This window comes from Halichoerus grypus, chromosome 13, assembly GCF_964656455.1.
Source record: "Halichoerus grypus chromosome 13, mHalGry1.hap1.1, whole genome shotgun sequence".
In the NCBI taxonomy this organism is placed as follows: domain Eukaryota; kingdom Metazoa; phylum Chordata; class Mammalia; order Carnivora; family Phocidae; genus Halichoerus; species Halichoerus grypus.
Window position 1 is genome coordinate 49,672,615 of NC_135724.1, and position 24,407 is coordinate 49,697,021.

Sequence of the window (24,407 nt, forward strand, 5' to 3'; positions counted from 1 at the left end):
TGGGGTGTGTGGGGGGGGGGCGGCTGCAGGTCCCTGTGTGGGCAGGTGGGCAGCACTAGGGTGTGGCTACCCCCAAAGAGCCCCAAGGTGAAAGTCTTCGTCAAACCGTGGCCTCTGACCAGATTCTCAGAAGTTTTCGGGTCTGTTTAAACTGACACGGTCACCCTGTGGCTCCTGCTTGTCCCCCCACCACCCTGCCGTGCAGCTTTGCTCAGGGTTCGCTCTTGTCTTACCTCCACGAGCCGCCCCACCGCCCCAGCCCACCCGTGTCTTCCTCCTGTCCTCAGCACTCAGCCACCCCCCAGCCATGCCAGTTATCTTGGGTTCACGTATCTTTGTTTCTCTGCGGCTCGGCCGTGAAGTGGGGAGAACGGAGGGCACCCTGCGAACCCAGGCTTCTGGGGACGGCCTGACAGCAGGAGCTCATATGTTCATGTCCTGAGAGAAATGGGGCAGGATGGCCCCCGTAGGACCCACAGTTTCCCACAGGACTCACTGAGGTGTCCCTCCCAGAACGTGAAACTGCCTGTCCTCAGAGTGAAAATTTTCAGATTAGGGGAGAGTATAGCAATGCAGTCACCTCAGGGGGAAATCTGCTCCAGGTACGGCCCGACGGCACCGTGTTGGGGGGAAGGGGCATCGGAGGAAAACATAAGGGGAGTCAGGGTGCGTGCTGGTCAGAGAGGGGGAAGGCTTAAGACTCAACATGCCTCGTGCCAGCAGCAGGCTCAGCTACGCTGAGGATGGATGCGTGGGGCTCCCCGGACCGACACCGTCGCGTGTTCAAATCACACAACCCGTTCCTGCCCCGATTCCTCACTCACCCAACAGCCTTTGGTTTAATGTGGCTCCTGGTGGAGCTTGCTCTGGTCAGAGGGTACGGACATCTAGTGCTCCCAGAAGTCGGGAGTTCTCCTCAAAAGTGACCCGACATTCTGGCTTATGTATTTCAGTGCCAGACACTGGTGAAAGGGAGACGCTTCCTGAGAAAGGATGTTCCTCAGATGTTCTGGCGTATCAGGGTCTCCCTAAACCCGAGAGGTGGGGAGGCCGGGTGGCTCTGTGCGGGAGGCGCCCCGGCGCCAGGGCTCCAGGCAGCCTCCTCGGGGGGCGGCCTGACCGTGGCATTAGCTAAGCAAACCTTTTCTTTGGGGTCAACCAGAGGAATCTACACTTTTGTTTCATTCGGGGTGAAAAAAATATTTTAGTATCAGTCAGGTTTCTGTATTTACAAAGTACCAAGCTTTGGATTGCTGGCAGCCTTTCAACTTTTAGCAGTTTACTGTCTCTAAAATAAAGAGAAATGTGAAAGGAAATAAGCAAAGGAGCTTTAGGATCTGTCACGGCCACTCCAGAAAACCAACCAAACAACAACAAAAATATACAGTGGCAGGGGCAGGAGGAGTTTTTCTACCTCGGAAATGGCTGCGTGTCCCAGAATGTCGTCAGGGGAGGTGGGCTCCTCAATCCACAGTGGCTTGAACTCAGCCAGCTTTGACATCCACTCTACCGCCTCGGGCACATCCCAGCGCTGGTTGGCATCCATCATCTGCAGGGAAAGAGAGAGAGAGAGAGCCTCCACCGCGAGGTCTGCCTGGTGCTGACCTGTGGCAGGGCTATGGCTCTCAAGGACGAAATGCTGTCACTTGGTGCCCCCGACTGCTGAGCAAGACTTCTGGAGGGAGCCCGACATGTCCTCTGTGGAGGACCAGCATGCAGGCAGCACGAAGGTGGCCAAAGAGCAGCCGCCAAGACTGGAACTGTGGCTCCAGATGCGTCTTCTGACAGGGCCACCAGGATGTCCGCAAGTGCCCTGGGCTGGGCCCAGGAGAAGTGCTCGCCGGCCCTGGAGCTCTGGCCCAATCTGCATCGAGGTGCCACCCAACTGCATCTGTCTTGCAGTATCCGTTGTTCTGGAAACTATTTTATCACATTCCGAATCAGGCCTCATCAATTCTGAATTTGTTCACCAGTCATTTTGATGCTTGCCAACTATGAGTCTGGCACAATAATACATAACCCAAACTCTACCATTGATGAAGCACCTACTCAACCAGGCAGTTTATGGATTTTGTTCCATTTAATATTTAGAACAACTCTATGAAGCATTTCCTATTAACCCAGTTTACAGAAAAGAAAGCTGGCATGCAGAGAAGTTAAGGAACTTACCCAAAACAGTAAGTCACATAAATGACAAGTTCAGGGCCAGGCCTCGAACTCCCAAGCCCTGGCTCTCTGGAAGCCAGGTGCTGGGTGTGCAGACACCAAGAAAGGGCCTCTCCACCCCTGACATTATCACGCTTGATGACAGACATGGGGATGGATGTGTCCAGTAGAAAGTGCTAAGTGGTATGAGTTCCCTCAGGGGCCACTGTGAGGACCAGAGGACAGTACAGCTAGAATCACTTTGTATCACAAGTTATTTGGGTAAGGACAGCCCCATAAGACAAAAGTCATGTTAACTCGTGTATAAACAGTGGCATTTCTGATCCTAGGTCAGGATTCAGCTCCTATTTCTGTTAACTTATGAAACATGCCTCCAAAAGCATAAAAATATCTTACTGTGACTTTGTAAAAGTATTTTACATGTAATAAGAAACATCTTATAAAAATATGTAGTGAGGAATGACTGATCCTTACATTTATCTCTGCAAAAGTCTGGCATTTCTTCCACCTTGGCTCCATGAGACTGGCCTACCTGCTGAACCAGGCAGGACGTATTTGTTAAGAGAAATTAAATAATGACACATGAGGGCACCAAGGGGGTACCTGTTTGCTCAGGTGCATCCGTGCTAGCAAGAAGGAACAATCCCTAACCCGGATCTGACTTAAGGAGTTCTGCAGAGCAGACACATTTAAAACTATCAGCTCCTTCAGTTTTTTGTTTTTTTTTTAAAGAGTTCACCCATTGCAAAACCACGCAGCTGTGCCTCCTCTCACATTCAGCTTTAAAATTCCCCACGAGGAGGGCCTAGGTGGCTCAGTCGTTGAGCGTCTGCCTTCAGCTCAGGTCATGATCCCGGCGTCCTGGGATCGAGCCCCGCATCGGGCTCCCTACTCTGTGGGGAGCCTGCTTCTCCCTCTCCCACTCCCCCTGCTTGTGTTCCCTCTCTTGCTGTGTCTCTCTCTCTGTCAAATAAATAAATAAAATCTTTAAAAAAAATTTAAAAAATTCCCAACGTTCTTTAATCCTTGCTTGAGATGAGCTGTATTTGGCCCAGGACACAGGCTTCATGTAAGCTGCTCTTTCTCAATGGGAGGAGAGGACATTTACCAACGTCTTCTCAGGTCCAATCATGTTTCGGGTGAGGCGGCACCTGCGGATGTCATCCTGGAGATCAGCACCCACTTTTACCTTAAACCTATAAAAGAAATGCGGTTTGGGGGTTGAGATCTGTCCCCTGACATGGCGAAGACACGCGGGTTCTCTGCCTTTGCCGACAACTCATAGGTGCTTCTAGTAACCTCTTGCCTCTCTCCCCATTGGTCTCAGACAAGCCACTTGAGGGGCGCCTGGGTGGCTCAGTCGTTAAGTGTCTGCCTTTGGCTCGGGTCATGATCCTGGGGTCCTGGGATCGAGCCCCATGTGGGGCTCCCTGCTCAGCGGGAAGCCTGCTTCTCCCTCTACCACTCCCCCTGCTTGTGTTCCCTCTCTCACTGTCAAATAAATAAATAAAAGTCTTTAATAAAAAAAAAGACAAGCCACTTGAAAAATGACCCAGTCGATGTCTCAGGGCAACAAGGCCACATCACCTGCTGACTCGAAGTCAAGGAACTAGGAGAGCAGTCAGATCTTTTTTTTTTTTTTTTTTAAGATTTTATTTATTTGACAGAGAGAGACACAGCAAGAGAGGGAACACAAGCAGGGCGAGTGGGAGAGGGAGAAGCAGGCTCCCCACTGAGCAGGGAGCCCGATCCCAGAACCCTGGGACTATGACCTGAGCCGAAGGCAGACGCTTAACTGACTGAGCCACCCAGGTGCCCCGAGCAGTCACATCTTTAACAACACTGAGTTTTTGCTGCGCCGTGACAAGGAACGAAGAACAAAAAGCCAGTCAGCACTAAAGAGAAGAGGAGGCTGCGACAAGGAGCCAGCCCGTCACACCCTGAATGTAAAGAGTCTGACTGATAAAGACCTCCAGCTGCGCGGCTCCTTACACGCTCAGGAGAGGTGGGCCTCGGGCTGCAGGCGCCTGAGACTGGGGATCACGTGACTCGGTCACAGAAGGAGAAGCAGCAGAGGTCTCCTTTATATTACAGCTGACCCCTTGCAGGGAGCTCCCTTCATCTGTTCAGATGCCCAAATAGTCTCCAGAGCCGGGTCTCTACCTCCTCCCCATGACCCCAAGCCGCGGTTGCAGTTGTCGGGAGAGAGCGTGGTCACCCCCTCGCGGCGGAGGCAGCACCACCGTGGGCGAGGCCAGTCTCCTCTCCCTCACTCAGGGACTGCTCCACATTCTCCCCCTACTTTCCTCGGTGCCTACGCTCTGTGCCAACAGAAAGCCCCGCTCGCAGCACACACCCTGGCACCCGTTGCTTCTCTCTCTTCCACTCAGCACTAACACACTCAAGAAGACGTTTCTGTCCCAGATGGGAGCTCCAGTTTCCAGATGCCAGGCTTCTGTGCTGGGAGGCCTCTGAAATCGCTCCTCAGCCTTCTGTGACTCACTAGGTACAACTGTTCCCACCTTTCCTGAGCACGTGGAGGGGGGAGGGTATCAACGCTTACTGAGCACCTGTTATGACTCCCAGCTGTGCTGGCCCTTTTCAGATAAAAACATCTTATTGCAAGGAGAATCATGAATTAATATTATTCCCATTTTATAGAGAAAGAAAATGAGGTCTGGAGAGGCTGAGCAATTTGCTCCTGATCACACAGCAAGTACTTGCAGGAGACGAAGGGAAAAGGCAAGAGGTTGATTCCAAATCCATCACAACCCAAGCCCCTTTCCACTGCTTCAGGCTGCCTCCTTCAAAGTCTCACTCCCCAACTCTATTTCGCTGAGGAGTCAACAAAAATTCAGTGCCTCTCAAACTTTAGCAAGCACGCAAATCACCCTTTACCATGGGATCTCGTTAAAATGCAGATTCCTGAGCAGCAGGTCTGGGAAGAGGCTGGAGGGTCTACATTTCTGACAAGCTCCCAGGGAATGCGGACACCCCTGCCCCGCAGGAGGCCCGTGGCCAGGCCCCGAGTCTGCGGAGAGCCGGCTGAACTAGCGCAGGCAGAACTTCCTACCGTGTGCTACACCGATAGACTCACGGTGACCCCACATCACGAGATGATGGTCCCTCTGTGTCCTGCACTGTGTCGGGTTCGGGAGCCCCCAACAACCACAATTTATCCAGAGGAAGACCCTAGGACGTCCAGGGGTCCATATTCACACAGGAGAGAGACAGGAGAGAAGAGCCAATGGTTGGTCTGGAGAGAAACAGCCTGCAGAGGAGACGGGCTGCCACTGGAGGGGATGAGGGGGCACCTGGAGACTGTGGAAAACTGGAACCAGCGACTGGAAGTTCTCCGGAAGGGAAGGTTTCGATACATGGAAGCTCTAACGCGTGCAGCCCTCAAACAATGCAGAAGCGCCTTTTACCGGTTAGGCTTGCTGCCTCTGTAGGTTTTCAAGCATGGAATCAATGCTTCTTACTGGTAGTAAAGAGTGGATTTCTATCCTAGACTAGTGCTTGAGATTGACCATCTTCAAGCTCTGTTTCAAATCTGATGTTCTAGGATTCTCACTAGGACTCACATCTCATCTTTGGAGGAAGAGCCTGGCCTACGTTGAAACTTCTCCTATGCGTCCCTACGTGTCAGACTGTTCTGGATGAATCCTGGCCTCCTTGGTGCCTTTTGCTCCTGGCTCCTCTCCACTGCCAAGCCTGTCGTGACGGGGAGAGTGAAGCGCATTATCACACAAACAAGTTACCTGGTCCAGCCGTCCTTCAGTGCCTCCGTGCAGAGCTGTGGGAGAAAGGGAGACAGCCACCATCACACACCCAAACGCTCTCTCTGGTCTAATGAGAACCCCAGTTGTCTCTGATGTGCTTTCACAAACACTGGCTGCCGCATGAACCGGAGGAACAACCACGTGCTGGTGAATTAAGAGCAGGACGCCTTAGCCAACAGAGCATAACTCCTTGTACTTGTAGGATGATTTCTTTCCTCATCTCTAGGGGAACAATTTCTTGAATTGTTCACAACATTCCTAAAAGGGAAATGGAGCATTTAGGTCCCCCTTCTTAAAGCCAAGATATTCTGCAGCATCCATAGAACACGTGGATGTAAGGGAACCAAACAGAAGCTAGTCTTTCAGCTGTGTACAGGGTGGTGGGAAAGTCATAAATCAACCAGGCTCTGACGGCATGATGTGTGCCAGCCACCGGGCTACGGGCCTTACACAACTCACAGCATTATTCTGAGTCCTCCAAACCACCCACGAGGTACGTATCATTTCCCCACTTCACAGGGAGGAAACCGAGGCTCAGCATCGTTCAGTGAGCACAGTACCATGTGACCCTGCTGCCTCTGCCTAGGAATCAAATCCCGGGCTGTCACCTTCCAGAAGCCGAGGTGGGACACGCTAGGTCACAGAGTCTCGCACCCACAATGTGAGCGGCTTTACTTCGCTCCGGTATAAGTACTTTCAGGATGGGGCTTTGGATCCATAATGATTTAGAAAGGCTAACAAGAAAATGCCAGAAAGCCAGGAATATAAAACCTGTCTACAAAACCGGGTTCCAGTGCCCACCTGCTTCAGCGTGTCATCGGAGTACCCCAGCCAGGCGCACGACGTGGTGTAGGCAGGGTAGCCGTGCATCAGCATTTGCCCTTCTGGGGAAACACAATGCTTGTCAACATTTTGTGCTTTCCAGGCGCCTTCAGAATTACAACTGCCTTTAGCTAAGCTGCTCCCTCGGAGGATCCAGCCTGTTCTCCTTCTGACCCTGCCTTTCATGTGCACCCAGCCCCAAGCCCAGCCTCTGGCCACATTCACAATCATGCAATTACCAAGGATGTCAAACTAGCCCAGGTCTTCCTATTTGTCACACCCAGGGAGCTGCTTCATCCAGATGCAACCCTTTGTCAGAGGGCCTGGCTGCTGGGTAGGGGGCATTTGGGAAGATGATGCGAACCCCAAGAGGACAGGGACCCTCAAAAGGACAATGAGAGCAAAAACAATGAAGGAAATTTCCTCACCACCCACCTCTCTCTTTTTTACCAACTTGACCTTTCTGCAGTATTTCTGGAAAAAAATAAGAAGCATCATCACTTTTTCAGACAACACAGCATGCTACTACATTATTTACACATCAGCAGGTACTAGAAAACTTCCAGTTCCGTTACTCGAGTATGACTCACCATAGGCTTCCTCCTCGGTCAGGACGTCTGTGATGTACCTGAAATCGATGCAGGATAAGAGCATCCTGGGGTCCTGGCAGCATGACAGGAGAGGGGAAAGGCCCAGATCAATTCACAAGCAGCTTATGTTTCTAAGGATGGACTTACCCTTTCTGGGAAAGGGCCTTCAGGATTTGTGTTAAATTGTTTGGTTCTGTCATTCCTTGGTACAGAGCTCTTCAGAGGGTCGGTACCACCTCCCCAAGACATCCTCAGGCCCTCGTATGGCAACCGCTCCCCTCCCCGACACCTAGGCTCCACCAGCTCAACTAACATGGCTCCTGGAAGGAGGACTGGGCAGGAGGCAAGCACTCAGCACAAGTTAAGTGGTGAGATGAGCGCCTGGCGTCCCTCTACATATAGGCCATTTCTCCACACTTCAGGGCTGACCATGATCCTGGAGCAGCTCAGTGGGAGAGGAAAGAAGGCTGGTCTCAGAGCCGGGCCCTCCAGGGTCAATCCTGTGCCCACCGTTTATTAGCAGCCTGACCGTGGGCCATCCTCTCTTGTCAAATTGGGACAATTCACTTCACCGACAGGAACGGAACGGATTCACCATGAGCGACACAGCGCACAGCCTGGCCCTGGACCATCACTGGCTGTTCTCTCCCCTGCTCTTCCTGCCCCTGGTTCACTGCTCTGGCCACGCTGGCAAGGCAGACATCCTCGGCTGGGCCTCTGGCTGAGACCCCTCCCATCCCAGTCTAATAGCTGGGAAGCAAGCAGTAGCTTCACTCCCACTCACGTTGTACTGTGACCAACAGTACTCCACTGGTCTGTTAAAAATCGTAAAAGCTGGGCACCCGGGTGGCTCGGTCAGTTAACCATCTGCCTTCAGCTCAGGTCATGATCCCAGGGTCCTGGGATCGAGCGCCGCAACTGGCTCCCTGCTCAGCTCAGCGGTGGGTCTGCTTCTCCCTCTGCCCCCACCCCTGCTCATGCTCATGTGCACGCGCTCTCTCTCAAAAATAAATAAAATCTTGAAAAAAAATGTAAAAGCTCTTTCAATGCTGAGATTCTGCCCCTTTCAAGACTATTGGCCGCTACTGAATCAGGAAATAGGATCCAAAAGAATGAAGTCACAGGCATCTTCTCTAGTGGCCCTCAAATCATTCAGTTTTGGAAGCCACCTCCTACACCCCTCTGAAAGGCTGACCTTGAGCCTAAAGGCAGCTCATGTCCTTCCCCTTTGGATGGGGCCCCATGCCGCCAGCAACTATGTCAGACAGATGGTGTGAGAGCCCGCCGCTTTTTATTTTCTCCCAGAGAAGAGGCAATGTCTGCCCACCTACAGTCTTCAAGGCCATGGTGTTCTTCGTGTTTCCTGAATTGTGATGCCAAATAATAACAGGGCCTTCATTAGTTGACCACCAGAGTTTTAGCAACCACCATGCAAGACATCACCCTGAGGCCAGCTAATGCTCAGAGGTTAAGTGACATGCCCAAGGTCAACCCGCCAGTAAGTGGTGGAGCCCAGATTCAAAACCAGGTCTGCCTGGGTCTGAAGTTCACTCCCCTTAACTTGTCCAGACTTTTTTCCTCCTCAGCTGCCAGGTGCTCGACCCTGCCATAAACAGGTCAAGGAAAAAGGAAACATCGAGGTGCCTATCTTCAGCATTTGGCTCCTTCCCTTCCAGAATCAGACAGTGGAGACCACCACAGTCTGATCCATCACTTTCTTTTAAATTCAAAGTGACCAGATGATATCTTAATAATAATATTATATCTTATGTATTGTATAAGATAATAATATCTTACTAATAAAGTCTTGCTCTTCAGGAAGCACTTTTATCATTTGGTCTTTAAACAATTCTATGAGGTCCTCAGAGAAGTGACGACTATCCCCTTTTCATAGTTAGGAAACAGAGGCTCAGAGAATTTGCATTACACATGAAAACTCCACAGTGGGGGGAGGCAGGACCTAAACTCAGTGCTTTCCTTGGACCACTCTGCCTATGTGAGCACAGCCAGCTGTTACTTCAAATATCAGAAAAGAAATACTAGGGGTTAGTGGGTGTTTGCTTTATCATCACTATAGTGATCCAGAGACAATCCTGAGTATATTTACCGATTATCAAAAGGCAAGTAATCTGTGAAGTCCATCTCATTTATGTTACAACGTTATCATAATTATTTAATGTTATAATGTTAAAGAATTTACTTACCATGTCAACAAGTAACTTCCACAGAGGCTTGAAAAAAGAAAAAAAAAAAGAAAGAAAGAAAAGAATAGTAAAACGTGTAAAGTACCCATTTTTTCCTGAAAGTAAATGCCAACTCCCATTCTCAAACACCTGTCCTCTGGTCCACCTGCGTGCCAGGATCTCTAACGCTGCCTCCTAACCCCTCACCTTTGCTGCCCTCCCATTTCTTTCTCAGCCCTTTATAACTGACTCCTTTAGTTTCCTAACTACTTCCAGAGAGAAAAAGAATCAAACAATTCTCTATATTTCTTTTGGAGGCCTGCTGTGTATGTCTTTTGTCATCAGAAGGCTGCTCATAGAGGAAGTGTTCATCCCTCTGCCATGCGTCGGATTATTCCACAGAGCCCCCCAAGTGCTCCTCCGATGAGTTACCTTTCCCTCCTGCTTGGCCCACAGGTCCCACACAGCGTTGAGAAGGGCCGCGGTAGCCAGATGCACAACACCTTTCTCAGGACCGATCTGGTTAGGAAGCAAAACACACCAGCACTTCTTAGAAATGAAAGAGATTTAGGTCTCCTAGCCAGGGACACATTTCAGGACTTAAAAGGCATCAGTAAAAGCTCATGTAGAGGTTAAGCTTTTTTTTTTTTTTTAATAGTTTCTAATCTATAGAAAAATTGCAAGAACAGCACAAAAAACTCTTGTATATTCCCCCCACCTCTCTCTCTATATGTATATGTATGTACTTATATACACACACACATATACATATACAAATAGAACATATATAATATAAATAAAATTGATTTTACTGAACCATTTAAGTTGCAGATATCATGCCTCTCGAACCCTAAAAACTTCTGTGTAGGTCCTAAAAACAAGAATATTCTCTCACATAACCACAGTAGTACAATGACCAAATTCGGGGAATAGGACATTGATAGAATACTACTGCCTAAAAGACAGTCCATACTCAAATTCTGCCAATTGTCTCAATAATGTACTTTATTTTATTAACATATTGCATTTGTTCTGCCTCTTTAGTCTCTTTTTATCTGGAACAATTTTTCTAATTTTTTTCAAAGATGTGTTGACATTTTTAAAGCACACAGGCTAGTGGACTTGTAACCATGTCCCCAATTTGGGTTGGTCTGGGGTTCCTTCATGATTGGGATTCAGGTCATATTTTTTTGGCACAAGTTCTAAGCAGACAATAATGTCATTTTGGTTTTTTACTAGGGGTATGATCTTCCAGCCCTTAGGTAAGGCAGGGTCCACAGCTGCTGCACTGTGAGGTTACCATTTTCCTTTTCTAAGTACAGAGATTTGGGCATGCATTGATGAATCTTGCCTCAATCAGTTATGGCTACAATATTTGCAATACGGTGACTGCCTAACATTATCATTCTTTTTACATTAAGTTTTTACTCTATTATAATGACAAGCTTTTCCTGGTTGCTTGTTCACTACCTTAAATGGACCGACCCATGGATTCTTATGTTTTTCCATGAGTTACAAGCCATTACTAACGTATTTATTTTGATCCTTGAATTGTCCCAGATTTGGCCAGTGGGAGTTTCTTCAAGGGAATGCCTTGAAAAGCAAGTTCAACGTGCTTTGCAGAAAGTTCAAAATGAAATCCAAGGCAAGATGGCAAGTGCCTTCCCTTGTGCCTTTCTCCATGACTGGATGAGAGCCTGAGAAGTAGCAAAACACAGAGCTGCTGTCAGAAGACAAGGGCAAAGACCCAGTTATTGGACTGACCTTAGTGGGACAGAATCCTTTCTCTAGAGCCTCACTCTTTTCATGCCTTGAACTTAGGGTTCAAAATATAGACTTTTACACATAAAAGTACTCTGGTCTCTATCTTAACTTGGCTCTTCTCTTATGTTTCTGGCTTTAATAACTTCCTCCCCCAACTCCAGTACTACCCATATACTCTGTCCCCCAGAAAGGCTGCCGATTCGGTACCTAATCTTCTAGAGGGTCTAGAACACTTCTTCCATTCAAGGAGTAGGAGTAGAGATGAAGTCCGTAGGGTCTCAGGATCCAAATATGTCCAGATTCAAGTCTTACAGAAAGAAATCAATTACCTCCAAACACTGTCTAAATGGTTCAAGCCCTAATTTATCTCAATACCATGTTTGACCTTAGAATTGTAAGCCTGTTTCTGTTTTCACATTTGTTGCCATCAAAGGACATCTTAGACCTTAGTAACATTACTCATAGAAGCATTTTATAAAATTGGCCCCTTACCCATCTGAGCTGCCCGTCGCTTGTGAGCTGCCTGTAGAAGCCTCTGAAGTCACCGACGATGTCCCTGAGGTCCTTGTTAAGCACATGGTGGGCGAGGGCATTCACAGCACAGACAACTATTAAGTAAGGATTCAATTCTTGTGTATGTTTTGGTATGAAGTCAATAAATTAAGACATGAAAACACCACAAACTAATGTGGGCGTTTTATGAAAGAAACTTCAAATACAAAAGGTACATGTTTTTAAAAACTGTCCCAAATATATCTTCTGTGTTTGTCGTAAGTAATATCATACATATGGAAGAGCTGTTAATCCATACATGGAGCTTTATTTGAGTAGAGCAAACATATTTTGAATGGTTGCCGTGCGAGAAACAGAGCCATCAAGACAAAAGTTTAAGCCATACTCCCAATCTATTTTCTTGTTCACTTCGGAAAGCGTACAGGCACTTTCAAAACCAAACCCTGCTAGTTCGTTGTTCCTAAGGAGTAAGAAGACCCTGACTTATCACCAAAAAAAAAAAAGTACCTTCTAATTATTGTCAAGCATAGAAAATATCTTGAATTCACAACATAACACACAAAGATGAAATGAATTTGCAATAAGCATAATACATGTAAAATGTTAAAGTACATGAAAACACTTTTCTTAAATATTACATTTCTTCCTATTGACTTACTTATGATATACTACTCTTTTCTTAAGTAATTTGAAAGTTAAACTTAATTTGGTTCAGCATGACCACTGTTTTTTTTGTTTTTTGCTTTTGGTATTCTACTGAAGGTTTTACGGAAAACATTCTATTATTTCAGATGAAGAATAAGTAACAAATTGAATGGCAGAGACCCTTCTACCTTTTAGTCATTCTAGAAAAACACTTAGTCTATACATCAATGGCCAAAATAATCAAATCAAGTCATCTGATTAGCCCCAAAGCAATTAATTTGTTACAAAAATTTTTGATAAACTTGTTTGGCGTTGCCATTTCTGCGATATGACTCAGACCATTTAGTAGGACAGCTGGAGAGTTGGCCAGATCCTAGGAGAAAGACCGTTTCAGTATATGAAACATGCTGTCAGGACGTGCCTGGCCTCTATGTGGAGAGCACTCAGATGATTGCACACTTGCTGTTAAATACAGCATCAGGGCTGGACCAACCATTCCATGTTCTCTAGGGCTTTTGTCAATGGGATATAGAATCATTCCAGTTCAGACATGTATTCCCTAGAACCGCGAGAAGACAGAATCCTCCTCACGCCTTAATGGTTGGTGCTCATAGATTAAAGACCTCTGAAGAGTCTGTCAGCAAGTCACAGAGAGGTACACTATTATCTAGTAAAACCTCCATCTCGTTGATGAGATGGTGGCCAGAAATCACTGATGAAGCACACCTCCGGCTTGCCCCACATGGCAAACGCATTTAACACAAGTTGAGGATGACCTCCTCTTTTACAGCTTCCCAGAGACGCAGCACTAATATATTCATCTAGAGTATGTAGATTGTCCTTGCTCAAGAGGAGGGCACTGCAAGAAACTAACTAAAATTTCGTGCATTTGACAGAAATTTGGGTACTGGTGGTCATCCACTATATGGGACAGTCTACTTCAGGTTTGCTTTGCTGCCACGGGTGGGAGATTTCATCTGGAGAAAACTGGCCATTGAAGGCAGTGCCTTGCTGACTAACTCCTCGGGATCCCCTGGCCCAGGAAGGACACGTCCATAAGGCCTATGAATGACCATGGGTGCCTGAGCCCGAGGGCTGGTGTGAACCCTTACAGCTCTTTTTGTCTCTTTAGAAATTCTTCTTTCTTCATCTTTTTTTCCTCTATTAAAAAAAAACTATATTGGTTTATTCTATCTATTAAAAAAATAACTAAAACCCTCCCTCCCTTTCTCACACACACATACTAGCACTGCCTTCACAGTAATGAGGAAACCACTATTTCTTAATTTTTTTTTTTTCCGATCATAAAAGAATGAACTACCAGGTAAGTAGGCTGACAAAGGCACAGAAGAACTGTGATGAGCTAATGGAATTTTTTTCAACGTTAATGTGAATGCCGTGTAACACATTGAGACCGTGGTAAATTACCTGAAATATGGAGCAAGGTTAAAGTTAAAATGGGTTCTGTCATGTTGTGGTCGACAAAAGGCGGAAGCCGACTACATCACCGCAAAAGAGCCGTTTATTAAAGGTGTAGAGAGATGGAAATTGATTCACGCCTGGCCGAGATGCCCATCAGGACGGCTGGGGGATGGGAGTGGAGGAGGGACAGGTCAGCGAAGGCCCCAGAGCACAGAGCTCAGCAACCAGGGAGAGGAGCCTCCTATCTCCTATCTTGTGTCTCAGTGAGCACACAGGGTCCCTCCACCTCGAGCCGGAGTCAGCAAAGTTCAAAGTCTCGGCTATTAACAGAGTGGTTCCAATGGCCGTTCCCATAACACATTTTGTAAGCTTGCTGAGTGTTACGCAACGCTTGGGGGCCGCCCTATATGGCCTGCAGTATGGAGAAGGCGGCTTCATAAAGTACTCGACTTCCACCAGAGACAAAGTTGCAGGAGAAGCTGACACACGGCTCACAGACCTGTCGTGGTCAGCGGGCACCGCCTTACGGAAAACATTAACAGCAAATGGTTGACTTAATGGAGAGGGAGACAGGGAATAGTTGCCGAGTCTCCTCCCGCTCCCTGGCAAATTCCTAGCTTCAAGGAATAATCTTCAAGACTAATCTCACAGGCTCACCTCTGTTCTGAAGCTGCCCAAGACCCTCCTGGACAATGAACTAAACTTCTGTGTAACTTGTACCAGCTTTTAAAGAACTGTCCTTCTCACACTGCATGATCTTTTCTCCTATGGCTGTGTCCCTGAGAAGTTTGTGCATTCCTTCTCTGTGTATGCAGGATTCTGTCCCCTTTCTCTATCTCACTAAAATGGATCTCTCCAGTGCCTGACACATGCGAGGGCTCAAGGGAAGTCTTACAGAACTGGCTGAGGGCACGACTGAAGGCCAGCCCTGTGAAGAGTGGAATAGTGGCCACCTCGCATCCACTTAAAGTGCAAGAAAGGTTCCCTTGTCCTCACACACACACATATGCACATACACACGTGCGTGCGTGGGCACACTCACCTTTCATCTGCTTGACAATATTAAAATCTTTCAGTGGGGCAAGACTTCTATTTTACATCTTAGGGAGAGCTGACAGTGCAAATATCCATGGGAGAGGTTCTACTGCATCACCACCAAATTTAGAGAATCTGTTTCCTTCCTTCTTAGATCCTCACACCTCAACTGTCATCATTTGGCTTCAGACCCTAATGATCCATAGAAATTGATCTGGCAAAGGTCACCTTTTGTACTTCTTGAATTTTGTACCTTGTACATGGATTAAGTATTTCAAAACAAAAATCAAACAAATAATTTGTATTTAAATGTGGAAAGAGGGGTGCCTGGGTGGCTCAGTCGGTTAAGCTTCTGCCTTCGGCTTAGGTCATGATCTCAGGGTCCTGGGATTTAGCCCCACATCGGGCTCTCTGCTCAGCGGGGAGCCTGCTTTTCCCTCTATGTTCTCTCTCTTTCTCTCAAATAAATAAATAAAATCTTTTTTTAAAATGTTGTGGAAAGAAAGCACTTCAGGGAGTGGCTAGCTGAGCAGCTATCTGGGCCTCAGTCTCCTTATCTAAAAAATGAGGGGCCTCAAGACCCCCACTGAGCTCTCTCCAATTCTGAGAGAAGAACTGCACTCATAGCTCAATGAACAACCTGCTTTGCCCAGATACCAGCTCTGAAACAGGGCAGCCAGAGGCCCTTCCACCGTGAGGAGCAGTGGGCCTGAAACCACTCGCTGTGCAGTACTTTGAAGAGCAAGTGGCTCGCTGTGCACATCCCAATAAGCCTTGCTACACAAGTGCCCATCTGTCCTTGTCATGTCCCTCAGCCGCCCGCCTAGCTCAGGCAGAGAAACAGGCCGAGATTCACGGATATGCCCGCAGTCCATTGACCCCTGCAAGGAGAAGGGCCGAGTTCTGCCGCCTTTTCATTTCTTCCCATGAAACAAATAACAAACCATGAAACATTGTCTTTACTCACCCTGAACAGCGTAAATACAGAGAAAAGTAAGGTCACAACTGGAATCTAAGTGAAAACGAAGCATTCCGGAACCTTAACGAGAATGTTCAACTCACCAACTTCCGTGCCTTTTCCCAGAGTGAAGGTAAGCCCGTACCCCTTGAGCCCGTCTTCCGCATCGGTCTCTAAGACGACATAGGCAGCCGAGTAGTCAGGGTCTGTGTGCTGCAGGAGAAACACACCCCGCCCCACAAGGCAAACATGAGAAACCCAAAGGTACCCCTCAGTACATCACATAAGACTAGAAAACGCAACAGGGGACGTTCAAGAGGAGCTCGAATCTGATGCAAGCCTGGGTGTGCCCCCCAAAAATGGAGGAGTTCTGAATGGACAAAGGGAAAGTCCGCCTGACAGATTCATATCATTTCAACAAGGGCAATGCATATTTTCAGTGCCAGTTTGCCATTAGGCCTCCTCTGATGATCAGCTCAGATTTTAATCCAGGAGTTTTTGCCTAAGCTACCTCTGCCAGCTCTCTGAACAGAGCTGTATTCACAAGCAGCCTCAAATGGAAGCAGCCAAGCCTTCAGAACGCCTCACAGAAAACTGGACTTATCTTCGCTGCAGTGTGTAGCAGGGCTAAAAAGACAATGGCGCTGGTTCAGAGATCGCTGGGCGGAAACAAAGAATTAAAACTTAAGGACAAATTAGCCCGCTTTTTGTTTTGTTCTTCTTTAAAACTTGCTACTATCAAATGGTATTTTGGTAAGTGTTTACTGACCGACTATGATGAAACTCAACACTACCTGTTGATATGGGGGATGCAGAAGTGAAAAAACCAGTCTGTCTCCAGAAATTTCCCCTCAGTAGGGAGAAGGAGCAGGTGAGAACTACTGTGTGAGAAGTCCCCAGGAAGGGCAAGGGAGCAAGGAAAGAGGAAGCAGGGGACTGAGACACTAGGAGGGGCAAGGAGACAAGTGAAGGCAGGGGCAAGGGAGAGCCCTAGGAAACCCCGAGCCTTGTGAGACAGAAGTGAAAGGCCCCTGGGCCACCGGGGTGGCAAGTGAATGAAGACAAGACTGGATAGGTGGTGTGGGGGCAGATAACGGAGACCCCCAAAAGCCAGGCAGAAGATCTGAATGCATCAATAAGGAATGTAGGATGCAACTATTGATGTATTTTTGCATAGGGCGGTGACAATTGTTTTTATTGTTATTATTATTACTACACAGTATTTGTTGCTCTGAAAAACTATTTTAAAAGCTACTTGATTTAATTTAATCCTCACAACAATATTATAAAGTAGGTGCTATTATCCCTATCTGACAGATAAGGAAACCGAGTTTATTTTTTTAAAGATTATATTTATTTGAGAGAGAGCAGGTGAGAGAGAGACAGCATGAGCTGGGGGTGGGGAGGGGCGGAGGGAGAGAAGCAGACTCTCCGCTGAGCAGGGAGCCCCACGTGAGGTTCTATCCCAGAACCCCAGGATCATGACCTGAGCCGGAGGCAGATCCTCCACCAACTGAGGCACCCAGGCGCCCCGGAAACTGAGTTTAAAGAAGCAGAATTTAAATCCCTGCGCTCAGGGAAGGGGAGGAGGCACACAGAGGCCTTTGTCTGGCACCAAAGCCTAGTGGAGAGCATTCGGTGTGAAGGGTTGCTGGGCACCAGCTGCGTATCAGAGGTTGTGCAGGTTGCTGAGGGGGCACAGACACGTCTGCCCTTAAGGAAGTTAGAGTTTAGGGGCGCCTGGGTGGCTCAGTCGGTTGGGCATCTGCCTTCAGCTCAGGTCATGATCCCCGGTCCTGGAATCAAGCCCTGCGTCGGGCTCCCTGCTCAGTGGGGAGCTTGCTTGTCCTTCTCTCTCTGCTGTTCCTCCTGCTCATGCTCTCTTTCTCTCAAATAAATAAAATCTTTAAAAAAAGAGAAAGTGGGGCACCTGGGTGGCTCAGTAGTTAAGCGTCTGCCTTCGGCTCAGGTCATGATCCCAGGGTCCTGGGATCGAGCTCCACATTGGGCTCCCTGCTCAGCAGGAAGCCTGCTTCTCCCTCTCCCACTCCCCCTGCTTGTGCTCCCTCTCTCGCTGTCTCTGTCAAATAAATAAATAAAATCTTAAAAAAATAAAAAATAAAAAATAAAATAAATAAATAAATAAATAAAGAGAAAGTTATGGGAGCCTGGGTGGCTCAGCTGGTTAAGCGACTGCCTTCGGCTCAGGTCATGATCCTGGAATCCCAGGATCGAGTCCCTGAGCAGGAAGCCTGCTTCTCCCTCTGACCTCCCCCCTCTCTCATGCTCTCTCTCTCACTCTCTCTCAAATAAATAAATAAAATCTTTAAAAAAAAGAGAGAAAGTTATAGTTTAGAAGCCATGGTTATAGAAACTCTAATAGAAGAGGCAGGACATGGTAAGTCTCTGGGAGAGATACAAACTATGGAAGCCAGGCAGAGAGCACTATGAGCGGGATGCATTTGAAGCTGGAGGAGACTTTATGATGAAAATAGAATCTGAGCTGGTTGGTTGAGGATGGGGAGCTTTCCAGTGAGGACTGAAGCTGTACACACAGAGGGGGTCTTACTGGGAGCAAACCGTGAGACAGGAGGGCCCTTGGGGCCTGAGCCCTGCAGAGGGAAGAAGGAGGCCAGTAAGGAAGCAGCCGAAGTCAGTTAGGGTGTAGAAGTGATGGCAGGAGGCAGCTGACAACGTGACCCGCAGCCCCGGAGAAAGGACCCTGGAAGCAGAAAAAACAGTCAATCCCAAGAGAAGGAAGGAGACAGAAGATTTCAGATGAAGGAGGAAGTAAGCGTAAAGGTTGGAGGCAACAGGGATGAACCAGTAATTTAGTCTTTGGTGGGGAAGGAGCAGACACAAAGGAAGAAGAGAGATGTTAGGGTCAAGGAAAGGTGATTCCAAAGTGGGAATCCCTGTCTCTATGGGATAGAAAAGGAACCACTGGGAAAAGAGACTGAGGAAGAAAATACTGGAGATGGAGGGGATGAGAATGGGGGCCTCGTCAGTCAAGAAGGGTGGGATGGGGACACAGAATAGATTCGTCTGGGAGGATAGGACTCACAGAATAAAGGGAAAGATGAGAGGGTTGGTTTGGAGGCCGATGGGTGGAGATGGGGCCCACCGTGCATTTGTCTTCAGTCTTCTCTGTGATGCAGTGGGCAGTTTTCTAACTGCTGGGGGTGCGGGAATGGGAGCCAGAGGAGGGAGAGAGTGGTCTGGGAGCACAGCCACTCCTGGGAGCTCAGCAGACAATGGGGAAAGGAGAGGGAAAGTATGACTGGCTGGGAAGTGGTGGTGGTGGGGGGAGGGTGTCAGCTGGAGCTGGGCTATGAGCCGACAGCCCTGGAGCTCTCTGGAACCTTGATGAGTGCCTCAACAAGCAAGCAATTTATAAGTACAGGCCTGAGTGCTCCATGTTTCCTAAAAGGCCGATAAAAAAAAATCACAGCCGAATCCTTTACTTTTAACAGATTTGGGGGCAGTTTCAGGGCTCCTTCATGAAAATATCCTGCTTCTGATCAGGAAGTCTCCTCTGCTTCTAAGTGCTGAACAGAGCTGAACTGCTGAGTTCAGCATGTCATGAGGGTTTGGGAAGCAATACCACCCAGAACTGCAAAGTAGCACATTCTATTAAGAAGGCACATGAGAATCAGCACACAACACACCCCATATCTCTGGAAGATAAATACTTAAGTATTTATGAGTTTGCAATACAGGTATCAGAGAACCTCTCTTGACCCTGAGGTCATAAACAACTTAGGCCCAGAGACAAATTCCATTTCTTAAAATTATTCTACTTAAAACCGGGCTACTTTAACACTTCACAAATTCAAAGCAGAGAAAAATCTAGGCCACAGCCCCTTCTACTTCAGTTTCCTCATATGTAAATAGTAATTACAGACAATACTTTTTGATGGCTTTCTCTGTATTTAGGCACCTGATGGGCATCTCATTTATTACATGAAGCAGATATTATTATACCCATGTCACTGATAAGAAAACTGAGACCTTGGAAAGAGCTGTGATGTCCACTGACAGATGAATGGATAAAGTAGACAGAACTAGAGGCTATTATGCTAAGCGAAATAAGTCAATCAGAGAAAGAATTATCATATGATCTCACTGATGTGTGTAATTTAAGAAACAAAACATAGGATCATAGGGGCAGAGAGGAAAAAAATAAAACAAGATGAAACCAGAGAGGGAGACAAACCATAAGAGACTCTTTTTTTTTTTTTTTTTTAAGATTTTATTTATTTATTTGACAGAGACACAGCAAGAGAGGGAACACAAGCAGGGGGAGTGGGAGAGGGAGAAGCAGGCTTCCCGCAGATCAGGGAGCCTGATGCGGGGCTCCATCCCAGGACCAATCATGACATGAGCCAAAGGCAGACACTTAACGACTGAGCCACCCAGGTGCCCCACCATAAGACTCTTAATCATAGGAAATAAACTGAGGGTTGCTGGAGGGCAGGGGGTGGGGGAAGTGGTAACTGGCTGATGGACATTAAGGAGGGCACATGAGGGGCTCCTGGGTGGCTCAGTCGTTAAGTGTCTGCCTTAGGCTCAGGTCATGATCCCAGGTTCCTGAGATCGAGTCCCGCATCGGGCTCCCTGCTCCGCGGGAAGCCTACTTCTCCCTCTCCCACTCCCCCTGCTTGTGTTCCCTCTCTCGCTGTGTCTCTCTCTGTCAAATAAATAAATAAAATCTTAAAAAAAAAAAAAAAATAAGGAGGGCACATGTAATGAACACTGGGTGCTATATGCAACTGATGAGTCACTGACCTTGACCTCTGAAACCAATAATACATTATATGTTAATTAACTGAATTTAAAATTTAAAAATGGAAAAAAAAAGGAAAACCAAAGCTTAAGAGAGTGAGCGGTTTAACCCACAGCTGCTACACATCAGAGGGGCAAAGTGGTTGCATTAGTTCAAGTGTTTGAATTTTACAAGCCAATGAAATTTCAAACACTTCTTTGGAGATCCACAAAGGATTGCCAACTGGGTGTTTTTTTTTTTTTAAGTCATTTAACATAATATAAGAAGGAACACAAAGATTTTAAAAAGCGGGAGTAACTTAATCTCAGAATAAAGGACATTTAAACATAATAACTTTGTTTAGTCAGCATTTTTTTTTAAAGATTTATGTATTTCATTTTTTTGACAGAGAGAGAGAGACAGCGAGAGAGGGAACACAAGCAGGGGGAGTGGGAGAGGGAGAAACAGGCTTCCCGCTGAGCAGGGAGCCCGATGCGGGGCTCCATCCCAGGACCCTGGGATCATGACCTGAGCCGAAGGCAGACGCTTAACGACTGAGCCACTCAGACGCCCTAGTTAGCATTTTTTTTTTTTTTTTTTACGAGAGACCTATTTCTAAAAAAATATTTCAAGTTCACAAACAGCATAGGTAATGTAATGATATCAGCGTGCCCTCCACCCACTTAGGAAGCACAACATTAGAGGGCGAATTAGAGTCCTCTGGTACTCATTCCCCTCCCTCCACACAGATAACAGGTAACCATCATCCTAACATGGATGTTTCTCACTTCCCTGCATTCCTTACAGACCCAGGCAATTTTATTTTTCTCCTCTGTGGACTGAGGGCAATGAGAATCCAGGGGGTGTCAGCCCTCGGGGAGACCCAGTATAGAACTCCTTCCTATATTTGGGAACAACTGCACTAGACCGTGGTAGGGATGGAGAGTGTCCCTCCAAACACTATCAATAAGCAAACACGCCCTTCAGTATTTAGGTAGAAGGCTGTGCCTTTACAACATCTCCAAAGACTGGTATTTGCATAACTCTCAACAGTGACAAATCCCTTCTAACAGTGTTTTCAGGTAATTTCATGACAGCCCCCCTCACATGCCCCAGAATTACTACGAGCTTGTTTGTCTGCTTTCCCAGCCAGAGTGTGACTCCATTTCATAGATGGGCCCAAGATGCCCAGAGAGGTTGGCGTCTTCTCTAGGTCACACAGCAAGTTGTGGAGGGGGCAGGATCATCACCCAAAACACCCAGGCCCACCACCACGAACCCCACCAAGGTTTCAGTGCAGAAGTCAGTATGTGTTCTAGGGTTTCGTGGGTGGGGATCCAACAAGAGCATTACGCTGTTGTTGCTTATTACGCATTCTACCATTTCCAGCAAAATGCGAATCATAAATGTAACAACAGAAGTATAAAACGTCAACAAAGAAAAAATAAGGAAAGGAAAAAAAAAAAAGCCCAGGAGTTGTGGAGAGTTTCGGGTTACTTTTATTCCCTTTCCCCTCCCGGCCTACCCCCTTTGCAAAAGCAACGGTTCCAAAGTGGGGAACCTCCGCGACCCGCTGGACTCCCTGCGCATACATGGGCCTGGACGTCCGCGGGAAGAAGCACCCGGCTGTCGCTCAGCGCTTACCATGGCGTCGGAGCCGTGGCCCCCGAGCGATGTGGGGAAGCGCACGTCGCGCACCAAGAGTCTGCAGATCCTGCCGCGCACCATGTCGCCGCGCACCCGGAGCTTCCCGAGCCGCCAATTCGGCTTCGGACACTGTGCGCCGCGGGAGGGGCGGGGCCCGGCCCCGCAGGCGCTGATTGGCCGCGCGGCCGCGCACCAGAACTTGACCGGACCCGAGTGGCAGGCCAGGATCCCGGCTCCCCGGGACGCTCTGGCGGTTCCCGCCGCGTCTGCAACCCCGTGCTGGCCCGCACCGCCCTGGCGCGGATTCGCTGCGGGTCGCGGAGGACCCGGGACTGGGGGGAGGGGGGGAGGGGTGTCCCGCGCTGCGTCGGCGTTTTGGCAAGACCGTGCCCCGCCCGGACGGGAAACTCGAGAAGTAACTTTCCCTGGCGCGGCGTCCAAGAGGAAGGAGCGGGGTCTGAACAAAGTTCGGTCGCCCAATAGCACAGTTGGGCCACGGGCTCCACTCTTGACGCAAGTCAATGCCGGCGCAGCCTGGGGAGACGTTAGAAAATCCTAGGTGTCTAAGTGACCTCAGCCCGTTTGTTACCCGATAAATTAAGAAGCAAGTCACCCTTTATTACACCCCTTCTGAGGCGGAGTGGTTTAAATACATTACCTCTTATCCGTCCAGCTCTGCAAGGTGGTGTAGAAATGAGATTCAGAGAGATTAAGTGACTGGCTCGAGGCTACACAGCTAGTTAGGTAAGTGGCAGAGTGATCCGGCTGCAAATCCTGGGCTCTGTCCTCTGGACTGCAGGGACTGTTTAAGAGGGAACTTGGTGAAAGCTATGGATTAGAAGGCACATTGATCCTTTGCTTTGAAGTACAGCACACACCATTTTAGTTCCTACTTTTGGGGCATGCTTTGAAGAATAAATGTTTGGGAAGCACCGCTACAGACGTTATTCTATCGATTTGTGTTTATGTGGGTCTGGCAGGGATATTTTCAGGGATGCCCAGGACACCTCTGCTCCTTAAGGATGCATATAACCCTGCTGGATGAATTCCTTAGGCTTAACGTTTAAGTGAAGCAATAGGCCACTGGGACTGCAGTTAAGGGCCTTTACTCTTTGAAAGCAGTAGCCAGTTAGCTCCAGCTTATAGTGGTCCAGTGGGAACTAGAGCCCTGGATTGCTTTATGTTCTCATTTTCCAAGAGAAGTCTGAAATTCAAATGTTAATGTGAAATAGCCTTTTTCCTTGCCCTGCTCTACCCACTTTTGTGTGTGGCTGGAATATATGCTCAATTCACTTTTTCAGAATGGATCTGTGGCCTGGTTAATAAATTCTGAGTACTTTGTATTCTGAAGATGCCCTTTTCTTTTGGATTTGAATGCTGGTTTTATTATATAAAAGTCTTAGTTCAAATTAATACTTTAGTGTTAAGTCCCATTCTTTTTTTTTTTTGAGAGGAAGAGAGGAGTGCCAGAGGGCAGAGGGAGGGAGAATCTTAAGCAAGCTACACCTTGGGCGTGGAGCTGGACATGGGGCTCCATCTCACAGCCCTGAGATCATGACCTGAGCTGAAATCGAGTTGGATGCTCAGCCGAGCCACCCAGGTGTCCCTAAGTCCCGTTCTTTAAAGAATAAGCTGGGTGGGGTTTTAACACCCTCAAGAAAAAGTTTGGATTTTCTCCTAATGGCTTTAAAATGTCACTATTTGTGTTTAGGATTAATTTAAAAATTAATTCTGTTCTACAACTGAGGGATCCTTTCAACCAGAAGCAATATATTCCTCTGGAAAATCTTTCTGTATTTCTTTCATTAGTTCTTCCTCTTCATTCTTTTGTTTTCTTCATCTGGAGCTTAATTGGATTGATAATTGATCTTCTGAATCTATTATCCACCCCTGGGAAAAAAAAACTTTTTGACTCTGTTCTTTTGTACTGAATCCTGGGTATGTTCTTTGGCTTAATAATCCAACTCAGATTTGATCTCCAACTGTGTTTCTTCTTTTACTCACTCCAATTCTTTTTCCTTTGGTGTTGGATTTTTTTCCATCTGTTTTGAATTTCCAAATTTTCTTTTCATAGTACAGTTGTCCCCTCTTATCAGCAGGGGACACATTCCAAGA

At 47.5% G+C, this 24,407-nt stretch overlaps 1 protein-coding gene across 1 annotated transcript in view; it reads right to left on the reverse strand.

Annotated features, from left to right (window-relative positions):
* ENOSF1 (enolase superfamily member 1) overlaps positions 1-22,442 on the reverse strand; it is a 29,139-nt gene extending 6,697 nt beyond the window's left edge. The window contains exons 1-11 of the mRNA XM_036070701.2: positions 22,290-22,442; positions 15,985-16,093; positions 11,800-11,915; positions 9,976-10,062; positions 9,565-9,591; positions 7,361-7,433; positions 7,206-7,244; positions 6,750-6,832; positions 5,928-5,962; positions 3,275-3,362; positions 1,415-1,549 (exon numbers count right to left, since the gene is read on the reverse strand). Coding sequence (XP_035926594.2) covers positions 1,415-1,549; positions 3,275-3,362; positions 5,928-5,962; positions 6,750-6,832; positions 7,206-7,244; positions 7,361-7,433; positions 9,565-9,591; positions 9,976-10,062; positions 11,800-11,915; positions 15,985-16,093; positions 22,290-22,373 — 876 coding nt within the window. The 5' untranslated portion in view covers positions 22,374-22,442. The remainder of the gene's footprint in view (positions 1-1,414; positions 1,550-3,274; positions 3,363-5,927; positions 5,963-6,749; positions 6,833-7,205; positions 7,245-7,360; positions 7,434-9,564; positions 9,592-9,975; positions 10,063-11,799; positions 11,916-15,984; positions 16,094-22,289) is intronic.
* Between the last annotated feature and the right edge of the window lie 1,965 nt (positions 22,443-24,407).